At 58.5% G+C, this 20520-nt stretch overlaps 1 protein-coding gene across 3 annotated transcripts in view; it reads left to right on the top strand.

Moving 5' to 3' along the window:
• ANO8 (anoctamin 8) overlaps positions 1-17725 on the top strand; it is a 39888-nt gene extending 22163 nt beyond the window's left edge. For all 3 annotated transcript variants that reach the window (XM_048830733.2, XM_048830735.2, XM_048830734.2), the window contains exons 7-17: positions 95-222; positions 574-735; positions 2193-2345; positions 3005-3131; positions 3680-3735; positions 4286-4360; positions 5680-6393; positions 8043-8234; positions 10008-10139; positions 11112-11222; positions 11664-17725. In XM_048830733.2, the coding sequence (XP_048686690.2) occupies positions 95-222; positions 574-735; positions 2193-2345; positions 3005-3131; positions 3680-3735; positions 4286-4360; positions 5680-6393; positions 8043-8234; positions 10008-10139; positions 11112-11222; positions 11664-12335 (2522 nt within the window). In that variant the 3' untranslated portion in view covers positions 12336-17725. The remainder of the gene's footprint in view (positions 1-94; positions 223-573; positions 736-2192; positions 2346-3004; positions 3132-3679; positions 3736-4285; positions 4361-5679; positions 6394-8042; positions 8235-10007; positions 10140-11111; positions 11223-11663) is intronic.
• The last annotated feature ends 2795 nt before the right edge of the window (positions 17726-20520 follow it).

Here is a 20520-nt window from a genome sequence, read left to right as displayed (position 1 = left end):
AGGCACTGGAGCTTCTCCTGCCCCCTCTCCGTCCGCCCCCGCGTCTGTTCATGGGTTCTGACCTGGCTGCTGACTCCTGCTTTCCCGTCGGCAGACGAGATCTGCGATTACTTCGGGGTGAAGATCGCCATGTACTTTGCCTGGCTCGGCTTCTACACCTCGGCCATGGTGTATCCCGCCGTCTTCGGCTCCATCCTCTACACCTTCACTGAGAATGACCAGGTGAGGGTGCTGCGCCCGGGGAAGGGCTGGGGGAGCCCCGAGAGATGGGGGTGGGGGTCAGACAGTCAGGCTAGGAACACTACAGTGGAGCAGGGAACTGCAGTACTCGCTAGTGCCCCCTTGGGCTGATGCTCAGTGCTGCGTCCATCTGTCACTTCATTACAGGAGTCAGGACTCCTGGGGTCTATTCTCAGCACTGGGATTCGGGAGGGCAGTGGAGTCGAGCGGTTAGAGCAGTGGGGACCAGGTGTCAGGACTTCTGGGTTCGATTCCTGGCCCTGCTGCTCATTGCTTGTTATTTGTAACCTGACCCCTATCCCTTGCCCCTGGGTCTGTCCCTCCCCCTCCCAGACCAGCCGTGATATCTGCTGTGTGGTCTTTGCCATCTTCAACGTCATCTGGGCCACGCTCTTCCTGGAGGAGTGGAAGCAGCGGGGGGCCGAGTTCGCCTACAAGTGGGGGACCCTGGACACACCTGCCGAGTCCATTGAGGAGCCTCGCCCACAGTTCAGGGTGAGTGACGGTGGTGGGCAGCCCAGGGGAGCCTGAGGTCGGGGTGAGCTGAAAGCCCCTTTGCCTGAAGTGAAGTCACTCCTGATTGGCACCAGGCTATTCCAGGAGCTGAGCCAGGCCCTCCGCACCCACAGGGATCCCAGGCTCTGGCGGTGAAGGCTTCCCCATCAGCCAGCGCCCAGAGTGCGGCCATGTCCTCAGCTGGTATGAAGTGGGGCAGTTCCCTGGAAGCCGCCCGAGCAGGACCACTTAGATCATAGAATATCAGGGTAGGAAGGGACCTCAGGAGGTCATCTAGTCCAACTCCCTGCTCAAAGCAGGACCAATACCAACTAAATCATCCCAGCCAGGGCTTTGTCAAGCCTGACCTTAAAAACCTCTAAGGATGGAGATTCCACCATCTCCCTAGGTAACCCATTCCAGGCTTCACCACCCTCCTCGTGAAATAGTGTTTCCTAATATCCAACCTAGACCTCCCCCACTGCAACTTGAGACCATGGCTCCTTGTTCTGTCATCTGCCACCACTGGGAACAGCCTAGATCCATCCTCTTTGGAACCCCCTTTCAGGTAGTTGAAAGCAGCTATCAAATCCCCCCTCATTCTTCCCTTCTGCAGACTAAACAATCCCGGCTCCCTCAGCCTCTCCTCATAAGTCATGTGTTCTAGACCCCTAATCATTTTTGTTGCCCTTCGCTGGACTCTCTCCAATTTATCCACATCCTTCTTGTAGTGTGGGGCCCAAAACTGGACACAGTACTCCAGATGAGGCCTCACCAATGTCGAATAAAGGGGAACGATCACGTCTCTCGATCTGCTCGCTATGCCCCTACTTATACATCCCAAAATGCTGTGAGTCTTCTTGGCAACAAGGGCACACTGTTGACTCATATCCAGCTTCTCGTCCACTGTAACCCCCAGGTCCTTTTCTGCAGAACTGCTGCTGAGCCATTCGGTCCCTAGTCTGTAGCGGTGCATGGGATTCTTCCGTCCTAAGTGCAGGACTCTGCACTTGTCCTTGTTGAACCTCATCAGATTTCCTTTGGCCCAATCCTCTAATTTGTCTAGGTCCCTCTGTATCCTAATCCCTACTCTCCAGCGTACCTACCTCTCCTCCCAGTTTAGTGTCATCTGCGAACTTGCTGAGGGTGCAATCCACGCCATCCTCCAGATCATTAATGAAGATATTGAACAAAAGTGGCCCCAGGACTGACCTTCACACCAGCTGAGGATCTGAGAGCTGGGCTCTGACACTGACGAGAGCCAGTGAGGGGCAGTGCCCCCATCCAGCGGTGCAGGAGAGCTCCAGCACTGACGGCCTCAGCAGGCACAGGGGTCTCCCCAGAACTGTAGGGCAGATCCCTGCCTTGGTTGCTCCAAAATCCTGGAGGGATCTCCCCAGACTGGGGGGGAGGTGTCTGGCCCATGGGGGGTCACAGGCTGCCATCTCCCCCACCAGGGCATCAAGAGGATCAGCCCGGTGACCAACGTGGAGGAGTTCTACTACCCACCGTGGAAACGGCTGCTCTTCCAGTGCCTGGTCAGCCTGCCCGTCTGCCTCATCTGCCTCTCCTTCGTCTTCCTCGTCATGCTGGGGTGCTTTGAGCTGCAGGTGGGTGACGCTCCCCCCGGCCCAGCCCCGCCGGCCGCTGCCACGTGCCTCTCCTCCCGCCAGGAGTGGGCACTAAACCCTCCACGTTCCCGGGAGCAGTGCGGGGGCATCACGAACCCCTGGCTCCGTCACGATTCGGCCCAGCCCCAGGGCTGGTGCAAGCGCGTATGGGGTCTGGTCACCTCGGGCTTGAGCCCCCGGAACAGGAAGCTGATCTGTGCTGAATGGGGCAGGGCGTGGTGAGAGGAGACGGGAAGCTGTTTGCACGCCGGCGTGTGTGTGTGTGTGCGTGTGCACACGCGTGTGTGTGGCTGGGGGAGCTTTCCTGGGCGCGTGAGCGTGTCCGTGGATGTGCGTGATGTGTGTACGCAGGAAGATTTGTGCATGTGTAAGTTAAATCTCACCTGGCCTGGGAGGGAGACTCTGGGGCGCTCTGCGGCTGAGCTTCCCCTTCGTCCCCGGCTGGCCAGTGTCATGCCAGCCCCACGCCATGCTGGCTCCATGTCCCCTTCCTAGAGCACGGGTTGGGCAGAGCCAGGTGCAGGTGCCATCCCAGCAGGCTACTTACCACCCACCCTGGGGCTCCATCAGTGTCTCCGCGCCCTTTAGACTCCCCTGCCCCAGGGCTGACGGGGTCCCTGCCCCTCGTGTCCCCGCAGGAGTTTGTGCTAAGCATCAAGGAGCTGCCCCGGCTCATCCGCTTCCTGCCCAAGATCGCCTTGGCCCTCATCGTCACAGCCTGTGACGACGTCTACCGGAAGATCGCGTACTGGCTGAATGACATGGGTGCGTCATCGGGCGCAGGGGGGGCTTGCAGCTGCCACGGCAACAGGGTCGGGATGTGAGCACACTCCCAGCCCGCTCTGTCCCCCACGATCCGGCCGGCCTCAGCCGAGCTGGGGCAGGCCAGCCAGCAGCTCCCAGGAAGGCCGTGGCCACCTCCAAGCTCTGCTGACTCAAGCTTGGGAGAAGCACTGGGGTTCTGGGGACTTCTCCAAACCCGTGTCCTCTGGTGTCAAATCCCCGGGCCCAGCGGCTCCTAGCAGGAGGTCCCATCCCGCTGCAGGAGCCGAGAGCCTGGCTGGGGCCACGCTGGTCATTTGCCATTGTAACACGTCCACACTTGCAATCCGCTGCATGTCCAGGGCTTGGAGATGCTCCAGCTTGTCTCAGGGGCTAATCCAGACTCGGGGATCCCAGTTCTCACCGGGGTCAGTGCTTGGGCCCAGTGGGGCGCGGCTGGAGCCGGGCACTGAGGGTGCTGGTTACTCCTCCTTGGGGCCCTGACTCACTCTCCCCAACCCCGGGCCTGAGTCTCTCTGTCCTCATTCCAGAAAACTACCGGCTGCAGAGCGCCTACGAGAAACACCTCATCATTAAAATGGTTCTGGTGAGCTAGGGCGAGGTTGCTGTGGAGGAGGGGAGGGAATGGACCCTGCTCCCCCCGTCCCCGGTGCCCTTGCTGGGAGCAGCCGCAGCGGTGCAGGGTGGCTACCGCAAGGAGTCTGCGGGAGAATCCTTCGACCCAGGTGACCCCAGCTCCGTGCAGCGAGCACGTCGCCCCCTGCTGGTTGGCAGCAGTGACCGTACCAGCCTGTGGCTTCCTGACAGCCAGGGGAGCCTCCCTTTAGCTCAGGCTGCACAGACCCAGTCTGTCACGGGGAAGGGCCCCGGCTCAACCCTGGCTGCCGACCGCTGTCCCCCAGGACCCCCCAGCGCCAGAATCCCAGCCTGCGGGGGAGACCCCTGCTGGTCACAAACACCCCGGAGGGTTAAGAACAAGTGAGGATCCTAGGGCTTGCTTGGGACCTCAAGCTGCTCCCAGGCCCGATGGGCATGAGTCAGCCGGGGGTGTGGGCTGGAGGCCCCAGATCCTGATCCTGAGGGGGCAGGGGTTCACTCGCTGTTTCACACTGACCCTCCCTCTTTCTCCCTGGCAGTTTCAGTTTGTAAATTCATACCTAAGTCTTTTCTACATTGGTTTCTACCTCAAGGACATGGAGCGGCTGAAGGAGGTAAGTGGCGTCTCCTCCCCAGGAGCCCGTGCTGGGCCCGGTGTGCGAGCCGGGGAGGGGACGGTGAGGTCCGTGTGGAAGTAACTCCAGCTGGGCTCTCAGCTCGGTCCCAGGTACCCAGCACCATGAGGGACCATTGCAGCTCTGTGGCCCCCTCTGCTGGCACCCACAGCCCCCTGTCTCCTTCAGACGGAGCTGTAGATGTTGCTCAGACCCACGGCTTCTCACGTCGCCCCCCCCCCCCCCCAAAATCACTGGCCCCCTTTAGGAAGAGAGGCTTAACCTTTCCATTTGCTCCCGCTCCCATCCGCATGCTGGGCCGCCCTAAGCCCTGCCTTGATTTGGGGTCTCAGTTGATTTCTCCTTTTCGTTGTCTCTCTCTCTCTCTCTCTTTGTTTGTCTGTCCCTTCCACAGCTCCTGCTCATCTTCTCTCTCTCCCAAAGCCTCGTGCGTCAGCTCAGAGACGCTCTCCTTCCCTTCATCACCCTTCAGCTCCACCTCTTTCTCATCTCCTTTAAGGGCCTCCTGCGCTTTGGCTGGAGCCTAGCAGTATCCAAAGTAGGAGGGGTGGTGGGCGGGGGCAGGCCGTGCATGCCACCCACTGGCCGATTCATCCTGCACCAGGGACCCTTTGGCCGTGTGGGTCCGCCCAGCTGGCTCGATAGTCTGGCGCTCCGTAGGGAACAGCCGTGGGACAGTTCTGGTCTCCCGGGGCGCAGGGGAGCCTTTGAAAGCAAAGGAGCAATAACACAGGGCGGGAGGTGGTGGTGAGATCCGGGCCTTTCCCCTCTAGGGGGCACCAGCTCTGGTCTGGCCCCAGGGTGGAGGGACTGGCTGGCTCAAGGGGTCAGAAAATGGGACATGGGGCCTTTCACTCTTAGGGCAATTGGTTGCAGGTGACAGGGAAGGAGGCTCCGTGTCTTTTGTCTCAAGGGTCCCAGTTCTGATTACACTCAACAGCAGCAGACTGAAATTTGCTGTCCTGTGCCGGCTTGTTGTGGGGTCATGTGTGATGAGTTTGGCGTGTCTCAGCCAGGCTGTCAGCTGATCAACACCGTACGATCAACTGCCACCCTGCGGGTCCCTTTCACCCCAATTATGGTGGGGTCCACTCGGACACTTTTGGGGAGTAGCTGAGCCTTGTGTGCACCCCCTGCTTGCCCCCCCCACTCCCTCCCTTGCCCCCGGGGCGGGGTAAGCCTCTGTAAAATAGCTGCTTGAGCCCAGCTTTGAGGCAGCGCCGGCGGGATGGAGACAGGCAGGGGAGCAGGTTCCCCAGATGTGACCCGCCTCCCTGGTGCGTCTGTCCCTTCCCCAGATGCTGGCCACGCTGCTCATCACCCGCCAGTTCCTGCAGAACATCAAGGAGGTCTCCCAGCCCCACCTCTACCGCAAGATCCAGCGGGGTGACCTGAGCCTGCAGAACATCCGTGACGTCTCCCACACCATCTTCCGCCTGCTTGCCCAGAGATACACGGCGCCCAGGCTGGGCCCCGAGCCCCGGCCTGCAGAGCAGGCGGCCAGGCTGGGCCCCGAGCCTGAGGGGGCAGGCGAGGGGCCCCAGGGGGAGAAGTGCCTCAACGGGGGCTGTGGCGTCCCCGAGGAGGAGGAGAAGCGGGAGTCGGACTCGGAAGACGAGAGCATCCTGGACTGCGGGCTCAAACTGAAGAAGGTGAGCTTCATCGAGCGGGCTGAGCGCCGGGGCCGGGAGCTGGGTGGCATGGAGGACACCAGCTTCCTGGAGGAGGGCAGCCCCACCATGGTGGAGAAGGGCATGGACCCTGCTTCCATCTTTGAGCTGGCCGAGGATGAGGAGGAGACCGAGGGGCCCTCCGGCAGCCCCCTCCCGGAAGCCAAGGAGCTGGCAGTGACCCTGCGGGCTCGGCGGGGCCGGGCGGCTGAGAGCCAGGAGGAAGAGGAGGAGGAGGAGGGCAGAAAGCGGAACCGGGCCTCCTGGATTGACCCACCGGAGGAGAACTACTCCCCCCATCTCACCCAGGCCGAGGTGGAGAGCTGCATGAAGAAGTACGAGGTGAGGGGCTGCTGGGACGGGGGAGCCCCGTGTGCTGGCCTCTGGCCCCTGGCCCCGAGGGGCTCCGTTCGAATCCTGCCTCAAGCAACAGGCGAGAGGAGTCTCTGTAATTGCCCATAGTGCTCACATCACAAAGCCCCCCTGGATCTACCCTGCTTGGTGCTCTCAGAGCCAGGGCTGGGATAGAGGGGGGTCAGGGCAGGACGGAGGGGCACTGGTGGAGCTGTGGGGGCAGGGAGCCCAGGGCTGGGATAGAGGGGGGTCGGGGCAGGATTGAGGGGTACTGGTGGAGCTGTGGGGGCAGGGAGCCCAGGGCTGGGATAGAGGGGGGTCGGGGCAGGACGGAGGGGCACTGGTGGAGCTGTGGGGGCAGGGAGCCCAGGGCTGGGATAGAGGGGGGTCGGGGCAGGACGGAGGGGCACTGGTGGAGCTGTGGGGGCAGGGAGCCCAGGGCTGGGATAGAGGGGGGTCGGGGCAGGACGGAGGGGCACTGGTGGAGCTGTGGGGGCAGGGAGCCCAGGGCTGGGATAGAGGGGGGTCGGGGCAGGACGGAGGGGCACTGGTGGAGCTGTGGGGGCAGGGAGCCCAGGGCTGGGATAGAGGGGGGTCGGGGCAGGACGGAGGGGCATTGGTGGAGCTGTGGGGGCAGGGAGCCCAGGGCTGGGATAGAGGGGGGTCGGGGCAGGACGGAGGGGCACCGGTGGAGCTGTGGGGGCAGGGAGCCCAGGGCTGGGATAGAGGGGGGTCGGGGCAGGACGGAGGGGCACCGGTGGAGCTGTGGGGGCAGGGAGCCCAGGGCTGGGATAGAGGGGGGTCGGGGCAGGACGGAGGGGCACCGGTGGAGCTGTGGGGGCAGGGAGCCCAGGGCTGGGATAGAGGGGGGTCGGGGCAGGACGGAGGGGCACCGGTGGAGCTGTGGGGGCAGGGAGCCCAGGGCTGGGATAGAGGGGGGTCGGGGCAGGACGGAGGGGCACCGGTGGAGCTGTGGGGGCAGGGAGCCCAGGGCTGGGATAGAGGGGGGTCGGGGCAGGACGGAGGGGCACCGGTGGAGCTGTGGGGGCAGGGAGCCCAGGGCTGGGATAGAGGGGGGTCGGGGCAGGACGGAGGGGCACCGGTGGAGCTGTGGGGGCAGGGAGCCCAGGGCTGGGATAGAGGGGGGTCGGGGCAGGACGGAGGGGCACCGGTGGAGCTGTGGGGGCAGGGAGCCCAGGGCTGGGATAGAGGGGGGTCGGGGCAGGACGGATGGGCACCGGTGGAGCTGTGGGGGCAGGGAGCCCAGGGCTGGGATAGAGGGGGGTCGGGGCAGGACGGAGGGGCACTGGTGGAGCTGTGGGGGCAGGGAGCCCAGGGCTGGGATAGAGGGGGGTCGGGGCAGGACGGAGGGGCACCGGTGGAGCTGTGGGGGCAGGGAGCCCAGGGCTGGGATAGAGGGGAGTCGGGGCAGGACGGAGGGGCACCGGTGGAGCTCGTGATTGGGGGGAGCAGCCCAGCGCTGGGATAGAGGGGGGTCGGGGCAGGACGGAGGGGCACCGGTGGAGCTCGTGATTGGGGGGAGCAGCCCAGCGCTGGGATTGCAGGGGGGACTGTGGGTCAGGATCCTGGGGCATCAGGGTCTCGCACCAGCATGACTGGTCTCAACCTCCCTCCAGGACACGTTCCAGGATTACCAGGAGATGTTCATCCAGTTTGGCTACGTGGTTCTCTTCTCTTCCGCCTTCCCTCTGGCTGCCCTGTGCGCCCTCATCAACAACATCATCGAGATCCGCAGTGATGCCTTCAAGCTGTGCACCGGCCTGCAGCGCCCCTTCGGCCGGAGGGTGGAGAGCATCGGGCAATGGCAGGTAGGGAACAGTTGGGCTGGCGGCCGGGCCCCCATCCCCACAGGGCAGTAAGAGCCACCGGGAGGGTGGGCACTCGTGTGAAAGTAGGGTGATCAGACAGCAAATGTGAAAAATCGGGACACGGGGTGGGGGGTAATAGGTGCCTATATAAGAAAAAATTCAAAAAAATCAGGATTGTCCCTATAAAATCGGGACATCTGGTCACCCCGTGTAAGAGCCATGCATGGTGCTTTCAGTCCCAGGAGAGGCTGTAGAGGGGCGGGATCGTGGCCTGCTTTGTGCTGCCAGGGGACTAGCCTGGCTCATGGGATCCCTGCAGGGCACAGAGCTGGCACGGCTAGGCACCCAGTTCTGAGGATCTGTGACCCTTGGAAAGCAGAAGAGGAGCCAAGGGTCTATTTGATGCGGCAGGAGCCAGGAGGCTCGCCCCAGTGTCCTAGGCAGCCTCCGCGTTTACCTCCCTAGTTCCTCTGGTTCTTTCAAATGGATACAGGACTGCGCTTTCCTCAGCGCCGTGCCGTGCTCCACCCCAGAGGTGGCTGCATGTCTCTGGTGGGAGAAACGACCATGTATTCTCTGTCAAGAGCTGTATGGCGGGAAACATGAGTTACCGTTTGTTAAGGACTCGGCACAGGCCTTGCCATCCCGGAGCATCCTTTGGGGCAAATCCTGGCCTTGCAGCCTCTCTGCTTCGCTCTCTTCCTCAGGCTCCCAGTGTCTGGGGTGGTGACTTGACTCTGTAGCTGGGTCACTCTATGCTCTCGCCCCAAACCAAGACCAAAAGACTCTTCAGCCCTGCTGAGCTCAGGTGTTTTTACAGCCCCGTTCTTTGCCAGCAGCAACGGCCTGTCCTACTGTCCAGCTGCTGGCTCCTGGGCTCCAATCATCCCCACCATCCAGGCCAGGTCTGCCCTCCTAGCCAGGGCCTCTTGCAGACGGGAACAGTCAGACAGTGCGCAGCCCAAGTCAGACTCCCAGCCCCCACCTCACCCATAGGAGCGGCCTGGCCACTTTCCTCCCCGGCCAAATGCTGGGCTGTCTTCCTCTTAAAGCTAACGCCCCCATACAGGTGTAGTGAGGTGAGGCTTGTCGACCAGAGTTGGCTGGCCCCAGCCTGCTGGCCCTTAAGGGGGCAGGCTGCCCTGTTACATGTGATTCTATCCAATGACAGGCAGGTAGGAGGACGGCTCAGCCTATGCCATAGGGCTAGAGCTTGAGTGGAATCAAAAAGGCCCCAATTTGATGGCGACTAAAAATGAGGAAGCACTTGTTCAACCTGTGGAACTCCCTGCCACAGGATATTACTGGGGCAAATACCTCAACAGGAGGAGAGAGAGCTGATTAAGGATTTCATTGGCAGTGGCACGAGCTGCGAGCCCCCTGCGCCAGGGGACAAGCTGGGGAGCTCTCTGTTGCCACATTCGGTGCAGCTCAGGGATCTCGTGCCTTCCCCTTCAGCATTTGCAAGGACCTCTCAAGACAATCTGCCACCCTCGGCAAAGGTTCAGTGTGTCTCCCACGTTGTCCTAGACCTAGGGTAGCAGATTTGGCTTGGCCATTTCGCCATCATGACAGAGGGGCGGCCAGGCCAAATCTGAGTCAGTGGCGTTGTGACCTGGTACACAGGTTCCCATGGCCACTTAAATTTGATCCAGATGCCCCTCCATGAGGGGGGCTTGGCGAGATGGGCTGGGTTCCCAGCTCAGTGCAAGAGCCGGCCCGCAGGTGGCGGGTGTGAGTGGCACATCTCATCCCATGGTGTTTGTCTTGCAGAAAGTGATGGAGGCCATGGGCGTCCTGGCCATCGTGGTGAACTGCTACCTGATTGGTCAGTGCGGCCAGCTGCAGCGGCTCTTCCCATGGCTCAGCCCGGAGGGAGCCATCATCTCCGTGGTGGTGCTGGAGGTACGGAAGTGCTAGCAGGGCTGAGGTTTGTTATTGTAGGGTCTTCTGAGAGTCCTGGGGTTGTGCATGTGGTTTGTTATTGCATGGTCTCTTGTTAGAGCTGGAGCAGTGCATGCTGCTTTGTTATTGTAGGGTCTGTTGTTGGAACTGGAGCGGTGCATTCGCTTGTTGTTGGAAGGTCTCTTGTTGGAGCTGGGGCTGTGTACGTTGCTTTGTTGTTGTAGGGTCTTTCCTTGGAACTGGAGCGGTGTATTTGCTTTGTTGTTGGAAGGTCTCTCGTTGGAGCTGGGGCTGTGTACGTTGCTTTGTTGTTGTAGGGTCTTTCATTGGAGCTGGAGCGGTGTATTTGCTTTGTTGTTGGAGGGTCTCTTGTTGGAGCTGGGGCTGTGTACGTTGCTTTGTTGTTGGAGGGTCTTTCATTGGAGCTGGAGCGGTGTATTTGCTTTGTTGTTGGAGGGTCTCTTGTTGGAGCTGGGGCTGTGTACGTTGCTTTGTTGTTGGAGGGTCTTTCATTGGAGCTGGAGCGGTGTATTTGCTTTGTTGTTGGAGGGTCTCTTGTTGGAGCTGGGGCTGTGTACGTTGCTTTGTTGTTGGAGGGTCTTTCCTTGGAACTGGAGCGGTGTATTTGCTGTTGTTGTAGGGTCTCTCTTTGGAGCTGGGGCTGTGTACGTTGCTTTGTTGTTGTAGGGTCTTTCATTGGAGCTGGAGCGGTGTATTTGCTTTGTTGTTGGACGGTCTCTTGTTGGAGCAGGGCTGCTGCTGTTTTCTTAGCACAGACCGGCACAGCATTTGCTTTGGGGTGGGGCAGCTCAGTAGAACTGCTCCGGACGGGAATCAGAGGGCGAGGAGCCCAGGGGGCCGGTCAGATTTTGGGCTCCTAGCCCCATGCCGTTTCGAAAGCAGCCATGCAGTGCCCTCTGCTGGCACGGCCAAGACCCTCCCCACAGCTCTCTGCCCATCTCCTCCCTGCAGCACTTTGCCCTGCTCCTGAAGTACCTCATCCAGGTGGCCATCCCTGACATCCCGGCCTGGGTGGCGGAGGAGATGGCGAAGCTGGAGTATCAGCGCAGGGAGGCCTTCAAGGTGAGTCCGGCTCCCAGGGGTCGAGCGTCCGCAGCTCACGCACCCCAGCTGCCCAGCTGGGTGCGCGGCGCGCGTGTGGGGGTGCCTCAGCCTAGAGGTCATGTCCCCAACCCCTCCCCGGTCCCCTCGCCAGTCCCCTCAGCAGAGGGGCCGGGGCTTGGGCGGATCAGTCGCTGGCTTGCCCTCTGGGTGCCGGCCCGGGCTGACGCACGTCAAGGAGCAGCCTGGGGGTTGCTCTCCCTGCCCCGGCCCCTCTTCTGCAGAGTCCCCCCCCCCGCCGCGGTTGCTTCTGCGTGACCGGGGCTGGAGGCAGCAACACCCCAGGGGAGGGGCACCCGGAGCCGCGCCGTGACGAGCGGGAGGCTGCCCGAGCCCCCTGCCGCACCAGGCCCCTGCCGCTAACCAGCCGCTGCCCCCTCCCCTGCCCTCCCCTCCTCTCAGAAACACGAGCGGCAAGCGCAGAACCACTACCAGCAGCAGCAGCGGCGCAAGCGGGAGGAGGAGGAGCGGCAGCGGCAAGCCGAGTACCACGCCCGCAAGGAGCGCGAGACCAGCCGGGACGAGGGGAAGCCCGAGGCTGCCGGGCAGGACCCCGGCCACGAGAAGAGCCAGGCCAAAACCAAAGGGGCCGGCGGCTCGTCCCATGGCTCCGAGAAGCCCAAGAGGCCCAGCTCCCTGCTGGCCACCAACAATGTCATGAAGCTGAAGCAGATCATCCCGCTGCAGAGCAAGTTCCTGTCGGGGGGCGGCACCGGGGCAGCCAGCACGGCCGCGGCCCAGTCCCCGACGGGCAGCGAAAACAAACTGCCCGGCTTCTTGAGCTTCAAGTTCCTGAAGTCGCCGGAGACCAAGAGGGACGGGGGCACCGAGAAGGTCCAGTCACCCACCAAACCGTTCAACCCGGGCAAACTGTTCAACTTCGGCAAGTCCGAGGGAGCCGGGGCCAGTGGCAACGGTGCTGCCGCCCCCCCGCCGCAGCGGCCCGGCCCCTCCTTGGAGGGTGGCGAGAAGCAGCTGCCCGGCAAAGCCCACCTCAACGGGCTGGTGGACGAGGGTGGCGTGGAGGAGGGTGAGCTCAGAGCCGAGGAGGAGAGCACAGGCCATAAACTCTAACCGGGGGGATGGGGGGACAGCGGGCAAAGGAGTTACGGATCCCGGGTCTGTTCTTCAAGCAGAATGAGGACGTGCCCAGCCTGGCGTGGGGCTCTTAGGACACCTGCACCCCCCCGCGCCATCAGGAGAGTGGAGGTGGGTGGGTAAGGTGAGCGGTGGCCGTCCCATCCCCCGCGGCACGGGAAAGCAGAGTTCAGGGGCTGGGGACTGTGGCGCCTTGGGACTTGAGACAGGCAGCTTCTGCTCCCAGCTTTGGTGACGGGATCGGTGGCCTCAACTCAGTGCCAAGAGGCAGTTCGGCATCCTCAGGAGAGGGGCGGGAATGGAATCAGGGAGCAAAGGTGCGGGCAGCAAGGCAGGGTCAAGGGGTGCCGGCAAAGCCCTGGACTGGAAAACTAGTGGGGGGGCGGGAGGGGCCTGCACGTCGGGGGGGTGGCACTGCGTTGCAGAGGGGGCCCATGACACAAAAGTCCGAGTGACTTGACAGAGCAGTGCCCGTTGAAGATCGAGGGGCATTGGTGGAGCTGGGGGATTGGGGCTGGGCTAGCAGGGGGCTGTGGGTTGGGAGTGAGGGGCATTGGTGGAGCTGTGTGTGTGCAGGGGGAGGTCAGGGCTAGAATAGATGCGGGGCTGTGGGTCGTGACTGAGGGGCAGCAGCAGGACCACAGGTGGATTTCTCCCTGTCTCCTAGCTGAGCCAGGACCCGCTGGGGCCCTGTGCTCTGGGCACAAAGCGCTTGGGGGGGCAGCGGGGGTGTATGGGTGCTGTACGTGCACGTTCCCCGAGCACTCCCTGTGGTAAATCTACCCTAATGCAGCACCCAGAGCCAGGCACAGAAGCTGGCCGTGCAACCAGGGGCAGCCTGAGCTTAAAGCTGGAGGGGTGGGTCAGGCAGATGGGGCTGGGGAAGCAGAGGTAGGAGCCGCCCGCAGTGGCCTTGCGCTCAGGAGCTCAGCTGGGGTGTGCTCAGAAGTCCTTTCCCCTGCGTCCCAGAGTGAGTCAGAGCCCTGGGGCCCTGCAGGCTCTCAGCAAGGACTCTCCAAAGCTCCCTTGGCTCCTGCTGAGCCCCTGGCATCTAATGCAGGGAAGCTGTGCCCCTGCTCAGGGAGAAGGTTATCTCCTTTCCTGCCAGCTCTGTCCCCCTGACTGCAGGCGTTCGGCCTTGGCCTGGTGTTGTTACTGCAAACACACACCAGAAGGGGGCGCTCCCTGCCTGCATCCTCACAGGGCTCAGCATTTGCTGCCACAGCTGCCCCAGCCCCTGAATCTGGCCCCCTGGGTCCAGGTCTTCCTCAATCCCTGCTACCCTGGCGCCAATTTCGCCATGACGGCCTGCTTGTGCGAAGAGTGCAAAGTGCACCCTTGTGCAAAGTGCCCAGTGCCCCAGGCAACAGCTGGCGATGGGCTGGATGAGCTAATGGGTCTTTCGTGTTCCTAAAGTCCAGGGTGGCATGAATGGGGTTGGCGCCACACCCACCTGACTCGAGTGGCAGCCATCCATCAGCCGGGGGATGGGGAATTTAGCTCATAGGCCACCCTTGTCAAAGTCTCTAGTCCCTTTGGCCAGCTGGGGATGGACAGCAAGGGAGCTCAGTGCTGCAAGATCAGGCCGGAGCCACCAATCCCCCTGGGGCTGGCAAGGTGTCACAAGCATCCCAGCTGGGGGAGCACGGCAGGAGGAACGGAGTGGGCGAGCCCAGGTACGGCTGGAATGAGGGGGCTGGGGGCACAGGCCCACAGGGGCAATGTGGAGGCAGAGATCAGGAGGAAGGAGAGGTGGGTCACCACTGAATCATTCACCCCTGCCTTCTCACCAGGCAGAAGCTGGCGGAATCCCATATGCACTAGATGCAGAAGGGAAACTCGCCACTATTCCATCTCACCGCTTCCAGAGCTCTCCTCCCAACTCTCTAGCCTCGAAATGATTTGATTTTTCCAGTGCAGGGACATCTTTCTGCTTGAAGAACAGACTGAGGGGTGGGGCAGCGAATTTGAGCCACATAATTTCCATGCATGGTCGACATTTGTTGCACTAAAAAACGCCCCCAACCTAACAGACTCTATTCCGTTCTTCTTTAGACAGCTTAAAAGGCGGAGGCAGGATCTGGGAGCTGCTGCCTCCCCAGCTTATGCAAAATGTTGAGCTTTACGGTTTCCAGAACAAAGAGCACCCTGTAGTTATTTCTTCAGATTTCCACTGGCAGGGAAGAAGGGTATCCAGCCCTCAGTAACTTTGGAAGAACTGGGACGTTCCTTCCCCCCCCCCCCCAGCCCCGCAATAAGGAGCTTGCACATAAATGTCATGTCAGACTGGGAAAAGAATCCGCTGAAGGTGGGGGGGGCTCAGTGGGGTGGGGAAGGATAAATAACCAATGATCTTAGCAACCAAATAATTGCAGGGTCTGTGGAATTCGGGGTGGGCGGGAGGGATTGTCTTCACTTCAGCAGCGGGGAAGTTTTTGCCGTAGCTAGTTTATAGTTTTATCTAGTGCTTTCATGACTGAAATCTCAGAGAGTGGCTGAGAGCTCTGCAGGTCACCCAGCGTTTCAGCCACACTAGGATTAGCAATCGAGCTTTTGGTCTGCCAGGGCTCGTTACTTACGTTGACAGGTCAATGGCTGATACACTTCTCTGCTTGTGGCTGACTTAGCTTTGCGATTTAGTTTTGGATTGGGACGGAGGAATCTTTGACTATTTACCAGAGGGATGCTGTATGAGGAGGAAGGAGCTGGGGACTCGGCAGGGCAGGAAAGGAACTGCCAAGGAGGCAAAGTGTCTAGAGGAGCATTATGCCAGGTGGTGGCAAGGGACAGCGTCCACCAGGCTGAGTCTGGGGACTGATAGGTGCGTTTACTGTCGGATGTTTTGGTTTAACTCTTTTTACAGACGTCAGTGGTCCCTCGGTTGCTTTATCATAGGAAGGAGACAAGTCCAGAACCTGTAGAAGTTCTCCCCTGCCCCATGCGTGCCCCACAGCAAGCTGTGTACTCTCACGCACACTGACAAGTGAATCGCTAGATGCGTAGAGCTTTTAGAACTAACATATCTGGAAGGGGACATACCCACAACAACCCAAACAGAGAGATGGGGGCTTGGCTGGCCCCATTGCTGACATCCAATCTTTAGGGGGTTTGAAAGCAGCCAGTCTCCCCAAGTAGAAGGGACCTGGAGTTCTCAGAGTGGGTCCTCCAATGGCTTGTTTGCAGCTCCGTCTTCTACGACTGGCCCAGTACTGTGACATTCCAGGCTTGGGGATACCAGGAGATATCTCCCAGGCCCGGAGTCTTAGGAAACAACAAAATTTTGTATTTTATTTTTATTCTTCCTCCACAAAAATGGTGTTTTTGTCTTCTAACCAAGCCATTCTCTAGCAGCAATAAAATAGGCCCAGATGTTTGAGGATCTAACCAGAGCCAGAGAGGTGTAACACAGACTAGGGGTGGTGAAAATTTCCAGCCCTCTCTCACCTTCCGCTGTCTAATGGACAGTATTGAGCAGACACCAAGAAGGGAGAGAATCTGTGTGTAGAAAATACCTCTGTGCTACCAGGCACGAAGGATAGGCAGGCTGGGGAGGCAACAGCTGGTGAAACTGCTATGATTACGTGCTGTTACTCAGTTTGGTTGGTTGCATGGTGAATGGATGTTTAATGCAGCCGCATGGGGGCCTAGTGTTTCCTTAAATGCGGGTAAGCATGGTATCTCCTCTTTGCAAGATCAGACAGGGCTGGGTCATGCTGCTCTGAGCCACAAAAAGCCTTATGGACATAAAGTCTGGGGCAGAGTTATCTGAAGAGCAGGGAGGGTAAACCCCTCCAGTTACGTGCCTGGATTTCCCTTCCTCGGAGATTTGCCAAGAACCTTCTGATCTCTCCCCTGCCCTCTTCGCAGCCTTGATCATGGCTGTTTGCGTCTCGCTGAGATGGACTAGAAGGGGCCTCTCTCCTGCAGGGAGGGTATTATTGAGCAACTCGGCATCTCTCCCACTGCCCCCAGCCGTTGAGCGTACTGCTTTGTAGCATGTCAGCCCAGGGACCCAGCCCTGGCATCATGTCAACAGATGCGTCCTGGGTCCCATGATAGACGGCAGGAGCCGTGACTGTCTCACACCGTGGTGCTTTGGGGTGGGGGGTGGACACAGGGTCACCCCAAGAAAAATTGGGACAATCCCAGAAAGAGCAGGAAGGATGGGAACCTGGGATTCCAGGGGGCCAAGAGGCCGTGGTGACTGGGGATCAGAAATCCAGCAGGCGCTGGGAACAGCTGCTGTAGCAACTCCTCCTGGCTGCCACCTGCGCCGCAGACAGCAAGTTGGCCTCTCCACGTCCCCTCTTTCAGCTGCCATGGAGAGCAGAGAGCAGAGCGGTGGCAGCTGTGGGATGAAAGGTGGGGAGAGAGCACCCCCCAACCTCACATTACCCCAAAGAACCTCCCAGACACCCCAACTCCATCCCAAGGCCAAGGGTGGGATGAAAGAGGTAACCTAAGAGGCCTTTTCCATCTGCCTCTGCTACACTCCTAGGAAATGCTTGTCACTAGCTTATTTCTTGGCTGTCAGCGATGCTGATCCCATGCCAGCAGCTGGGCTTTGTGGCCCTACAGAAAACCTGGGCCCAAATCTTGCCCTGCCTTCCAACCTCTTTGATCCCACCAGGGCAGACTTTGGCCCTAGCTCTACTAAATTAAGGTCTGGATGGCACCAGGGGTGGTGAGGTTCCTCCTAACACTGTTTCTCTGATAACTATCATACACACCCAACATTATCACCTTTCCAGAGGGCGATCTTCTCCCCTCTGGAGGTCCCAAGGATTCTCTACCCCTCCAATTATTTCCCACCACTCATCCCAGGAGCTGAGAGCTAAGCAGGAACCCTTCCACAGCTGGAGGAGCTGCTCTGCAATGGTGCAAAGTCATTCCTCAACTTCTTGGTGCCACGGGCAGTCCGAGGAGGAAACCCCAAGGTGGCTTTGTATTCAAACACCGTTTTAACTTGTTTTTATAAATGATCCACCTTCAGTTTGTTGAAGCCAACTCTTGTGTTTGTCATTGTTTAAATCACGCTGGTCTTAAAAGGAGCGAGCTCTTATTTATTATGTTCACATGAGAGTAACACTCCTGAAACTATATCCTACAAGCGCCACTTACCAGGCCCCCAGCAGTCCAGGGAATTTTTAAACATGTTTATCTATAAACATATTTATATGAGCATCTGGCTGTCTGGTGTCTTTCTTTTCCTGGGCAATTACTGTACAAAGAGTGAAGAGTTTGGGGTTTTTTTTGCTGTTTTATTTCTTTCAATTGAAATTTTAAAAAATAAAGGGATTATTTATTTCTTTTTGTCATATTTTTGTAAAACCTGCAGAAATGCAATAAAAATATATTTCAACAAACATGACTATTGCCATCTGCTGAATCAACTAGACAGTTTGCAGGCTGCGTCGGCTCCGGGGAATCATTTCTCCCGGTTTCTGTTCCTATGCCCTGGTTAGTAGAGGTCTCCAGTGTCCTATTGGCTGTCACCAATAGCTTCCGCCATGTGAGGATAATAAACACAGGATTAGCAGATGTAAGGGCAGAAGAGACCCTGACGATCATCTCACCTGACCTGCATAATGTAGGCCATAGGTTTCTGAGTACGTGCATGTACGTGAGAAGGGGAAAGGTGCGAGTACCATAGGGAGGGGGCGGCCGTGTCTGAGAGGTCACTCAGTCTGCCTCAAGGGTTTTCCTTGAGGAAGCCCCGCGAGTTTGCTTTTGTTTTGAGGGCGATTGGATTAAATGCAGGAGTGGGAGCCAGGACTTGTGGGGTCAGTCCAAGCACTGGGGCAGGCAGCCCAGTGCGGGGCTAGAACAGAGAACTGGGAGTCAGGATTCCTGGGTTCTAGTCCCAGCTCTGCCAGAGATTCATAATAGCCTTGAGTGAGTCACTTCCACTTGGCCGGTCTCAGTTTCCCCAGCTGTAAAACCAGGGATAATAAGGAAACTTAGAAAGCTCAGGGCCTGATTTTCCCCCCAGGAAGAAGCAAGATGTGGGACATGCTGTTCTGTGCCCCCCCTTCCCTACTGATGTCAAACACAGCAGGAACAAAGGGGAATAGGTGCCAGGGCAGCCATGGGTCTTGTTCCTATCCTGCCCCAAGCAGTGAGAACACACAAGGCTAGAAGCCAGGACTGCCAACCCCAGTGATTCAAAAATCCTGAATCTATCCCCCACAAAATTGCCTTAAAACCATGAGATTTTAATGTCACACACGCAGGGTTCTGGTTATTTGCCTCCTGATGACCAAGCCCATTTTTGGAGAGGGGGGGGGGCAGTCTCCCCAGCCAGGGGCTGGAAACTTTTCTTTGGCATATATGAAATCTGAGATCCTTCCCCCCACAAACCCACTGCCTCCAGGAGCTGGGGCTTAAAGGGAAACACCAAATCACTCAGGAGTTGGCAACGCTGACCTCTTTCCCCCACCCCCATTCTCTCATGGGCTGTCCCCACCCTGGACTGGAGGACACCCCCTGGGGGGATGGACTGACCAGGCCCAGCCAGCTCCATCTGGAAGGCTGCCAGCCCCTCAGCAGCATGTCCCCAGAGGCCTCTGGCCAGGCCCTCATCATGGCACAGAAACCACACAGCTCCCACCAAGATAGCACTGGAGCCGCTGGCTGCTCACTGGCCTCCAAGCACTACCTCCTGGCTCCCCAAACAGATGCACTCGCAGGGCATTCCCCCAAGGCCTCTGGGACCCACAGCTGGCTAAGGGTAGCCCAAAAGACGGAGGGGCAGGCAAAGCTGATACTTCGTGACTTGCAGCAGGTGGCCTAGTGATCCTGGGGGCAAAGTGGGGCAAATGTATCCCATCACTTTTGCACTTCCCAATCTTTCCTCCCCTGCAGCCAAAGCCACATTAACTCTGATGGTGTTGCAGAAGCTACAGGCTTGCGCATGGAAATGTGCCCTATGGATGAGGTTGCCTCCACCTATACCATGAAACAGTTAAATCCACAGTAGGCCCCGGACCAGTGGTACATAGCAGCCCTGTCAATAAGCCTATGTAAGAGCTTTCTGCATCCTCCCTAAGACTAGTAGGGGTCACCACAGCCCCTAGGAATAAGGGACGATATCAACCTTGGAAATGTAAGTTTCTGTTCTACAGCCCGCCAGCACTGCTCCAGCAGGCCACTAGCTCCACCAGAGAGCGGGGCAGACTGGAGTGAGTAACCATTGAGAAAGGCATGACTATTCTATACCTTACAAATAAATAAATAAAACAGTGCTTCCTGTCTCTTCCGTCTGAGAAGCAGGTTATAACACTGCTATAAATATGCTTGGAGCAGAGGAGAAGAGAATGCAGGAGGACCTTGTTTACTCAACAGACAAAAGGGATAGGAGGAAGTCACAAGATATACTCAGTGCATAACTTGTACTGTGCGATAAAGGGGTTAGCACACTGGTGATCTAGCTTCAATTCCTAGATTGTCACTAATAGAAAATAAAGTATGAGCGGCCACCTTCTACAGCTAACAAGGAAAAACATATCTGGGATGAAGGGCAGTTTCTGCCCTGCTCCAAATGCCATTTCTAACTCGGAAGCAGGACACTTGGAGCACGGCAGAATAGAGAAGCTACAGCGTGACATTTCTAGGGGCCTTCACCCACCCACCCACAAAGAAAAGTAATAATTAAAGCTAGGTGGAGAACAGAATGCTCTTTCCAGAGGATTTGAAATTTGTTCTCATTTTGATTGAAAAATGAAACAAATTTCAAAGTTCTCAGCCAAAAATGTACACAGAATTTTGTTTTAACATAAGGCAGGCCACGGCAGGTCAGACAAATGGTCCAATAGCCTGTCTTCCAACCGTGGTCAATGCCAGGTGCTTCAGAGGGAGTGAACAGAACAGGTAATCATCAAGTGATGCATCCCATCATCCACTCCCAGCTTCTGGCAAAGAGAGGCAAAGACCCAGAGCCCGGCCTTGCATCTCTGACCATCTAGGTTAACAGCTGTTGATGGACCTCTCCTCCATGAACTTATCTAATTCTTTTTTGAACTTCGTTATAGTTTTGGCCTTCACAACATCCCCTGGCAACGAGCTCCATCGGTTGACTGTGCGTTGTGTGAAGTACTGCTTCCTTTTGTTTGGTTTTAAACCTGCTACCTATTAGTTTCCTGGGGTGAGCCGTGGTTCTTGT

The sequence above is a fragment of the Caretta caretta genome, chromosome 25, assembly GCF_965140235.1.
Source record: "Caretta caretta isolate rCarCar2 chromosome 25, rCarCar1.hap1, whole genome shotgun sequence".
In the NCBI taxonomy this organism is placed as follows: domain Eukaryota; kingdom Metazoa; phylum Chordata; order Testudines; family Cheloniidae; genus Caretta; species Caretta caretta.
The sequence above is the reverse complement of the archived record's forward strand: the minus strand, read 5'-3'. Positions and strand labels throughout refer to the sequence as shown.